The sequence below is a fragment of the Corvus brachyrhynchos genome, unplaced genomic scaffold (assembly GCF_000691975.1).
Source record: "Corvus brachyrhynchos isolate BGI_N302 unplaced genomic scaffold, ASM69197v1 scaffold152, whole genome shotgun sequence".
NCBI lineage: Eukaryota > Metazoa > Chordata > Aves > Passeriformes > Corvidae > Corvus > Corvus brachyrhynchos.
Window position 1 is genome coordinate 1,080,159 of NW_008237447.1, and position 1,803 is coordinate 1,081,961.

General features: G+C 45.3%; 1 protein-coding gene across 1 annotated transcript in view; it reads left to right on the plus strand.

The window, feature by feature from the left end:
* Positions 1 to 1,803, plus strand: part of CRYBG3 (crystallin beta-gamma domain containing 3) — a 70,086-nt gene that overhangs the window by 65,473 nt on the left and 2,810 nt on the right. The window contains 2 exon segments of the mRNA XM_017731420.1: positions 250 to 373; positions 1,650 to 1,802. Coding sequence (XP_017586909.1) covers positions 250 to 373; positions 1,650 to 1,802 — 277 coding nt within the window.

Sequence of the window (1,803 nt, forward strand, 5' to 3'; positions counted from 1 at the left end):
TGGAGGGGGAGAAGGGAGATGGGAAGTATAGTTTACAAGCTGTAGGCAGGCAAACAGAAAATAGGTCTGAATGTCAACAGAAGGCAATCATCCCACTGAAATGGATGGGATTTTGCAGCACAGAAATAGAGGTTTGCTGTTAGCCCACTGTGAAGAGGTTTGGGGGATTCCAAGAGCACAGCCCTGAGCTGCAGTTGTGTTTTGCTGTGGCTAACGAGTGCCCTTTCACGTTCTGCTCTGTGTATCCAGGTGGATTGCCTACGAGGGATGCAATTTTTTAGGAAAGCAGATTCTGCTGGAGCCCAGGGAGATTTCACACTGGAGTGAACACAGTGGCTGGAAAGTGATTGGCTCCCTTCGTCCTGTGAAGCAGGTACTGTGAGACTGAGTGAGGAGAAGGGGTTTTTTTTGGCAGGGGTTGTGCACAGGTATCAGCTCGACCATCAAGTACAGTGGGGTGTGCTGTACTCCTTAAATCAGGCCAAATGGTGACAGCCAGAAGGACCCACTGGCAGATTGCTGAAGCAGAAAACGCCTCTCATGGCAGTTATTGAGATCTATGTTAGGTTCCTAAAGGGAAATAATTCCCAGTTCCTTGGTGCCAAGTTTTGTTTTTCTGAATTGCTCATTAGCATGTTCTGTGGATGCTCTATTTTTACATTTTTGCCATATAACAATATAATGAGGAAACCAATTCCACACTGGCTTGTTTCATAATTAACATAAATGGAAGCAAGAGCGATTTTATTGTGCTGCAGCCTGGATTTCCAAAAGAGGCAAAGCTTGTGCAGTTCCCATCAGGTTTTCCCTCTCTGCCTCACCCCAGGTAATGCCAATTTCAGTCTCATTCAAAGGTTCAGGTCTCTAAACCACAAAGTAAAGAGTAACTAAACACTGCACAGATACAGGTTTTGTTTATGGATGCTTGGTGCGAGAGAGGCCTTATAGTCTCTAGCTCAGGGTTTGTTTTAATACAGAAAAAAAGGAGATTCAAAGCTCCCAGAAGAGAAGCTGTGCTGGAGCTGGGGTTCCAGCAGAGCTGCTCTTTATAACTCCCTGCTTTTTGTTTCCACTGAAACCAGTGAATAACAGAGCAAAAGCTCAAATCCTGCAGTAGCCCTGCAAAATCCTCATTATTTTTTGTGTAAACCAAGTAAACATGGATACCAGGTCAGAACCCTGTTTTCCATGTGCATTCAAAAGTAATGGTGTATCTCTCTGCCATATATTCCAGTTAATGAGGGCTGAAGTTGCTGGATATGTAACTCAGTAAGTCTTGTGTCCCAAGAATAAAATACTTTACATTTTATGTACAGCCCATTTACTGCCCTTGGAACAAATGAAATGTGCTGAACTAGGCATATTTGCAGATCACAGGAATTAGTTCTATAGCCACAGTTACATTATTTTTAAAAAAACCTGTCTGCCATTGCTGTTGATAGCTGCCCATCTGCATGTGAAAGACCACTTAACTGTGCTTCACATGCACATTTGTTTCCAACAAAAAAATTCCTGAACATCCTTAGCTGAAAACAAAAATTGAACATAGAGTTTAGAAGACTGGTGTATGATCAGGGGGGCGGGGGGAGCCTCTCACATCTATTTGCTTGATCTCTGTGTTGTAAATCTCTTCCCTCACTCCACTGCAGCCAGCAGTGTACCTGAGAGTGAGGAACAGGGCCCAGGGCAAATACCTGACCGTGGCTGGCAGCCTGGCAGACATCAGGGCCACGTCGGTGTGCGCGGCCCCGCACAGCGGCAACGCCTCCCAGCTCTGGCACTACTGCCGAGGGCTCTTCAAGT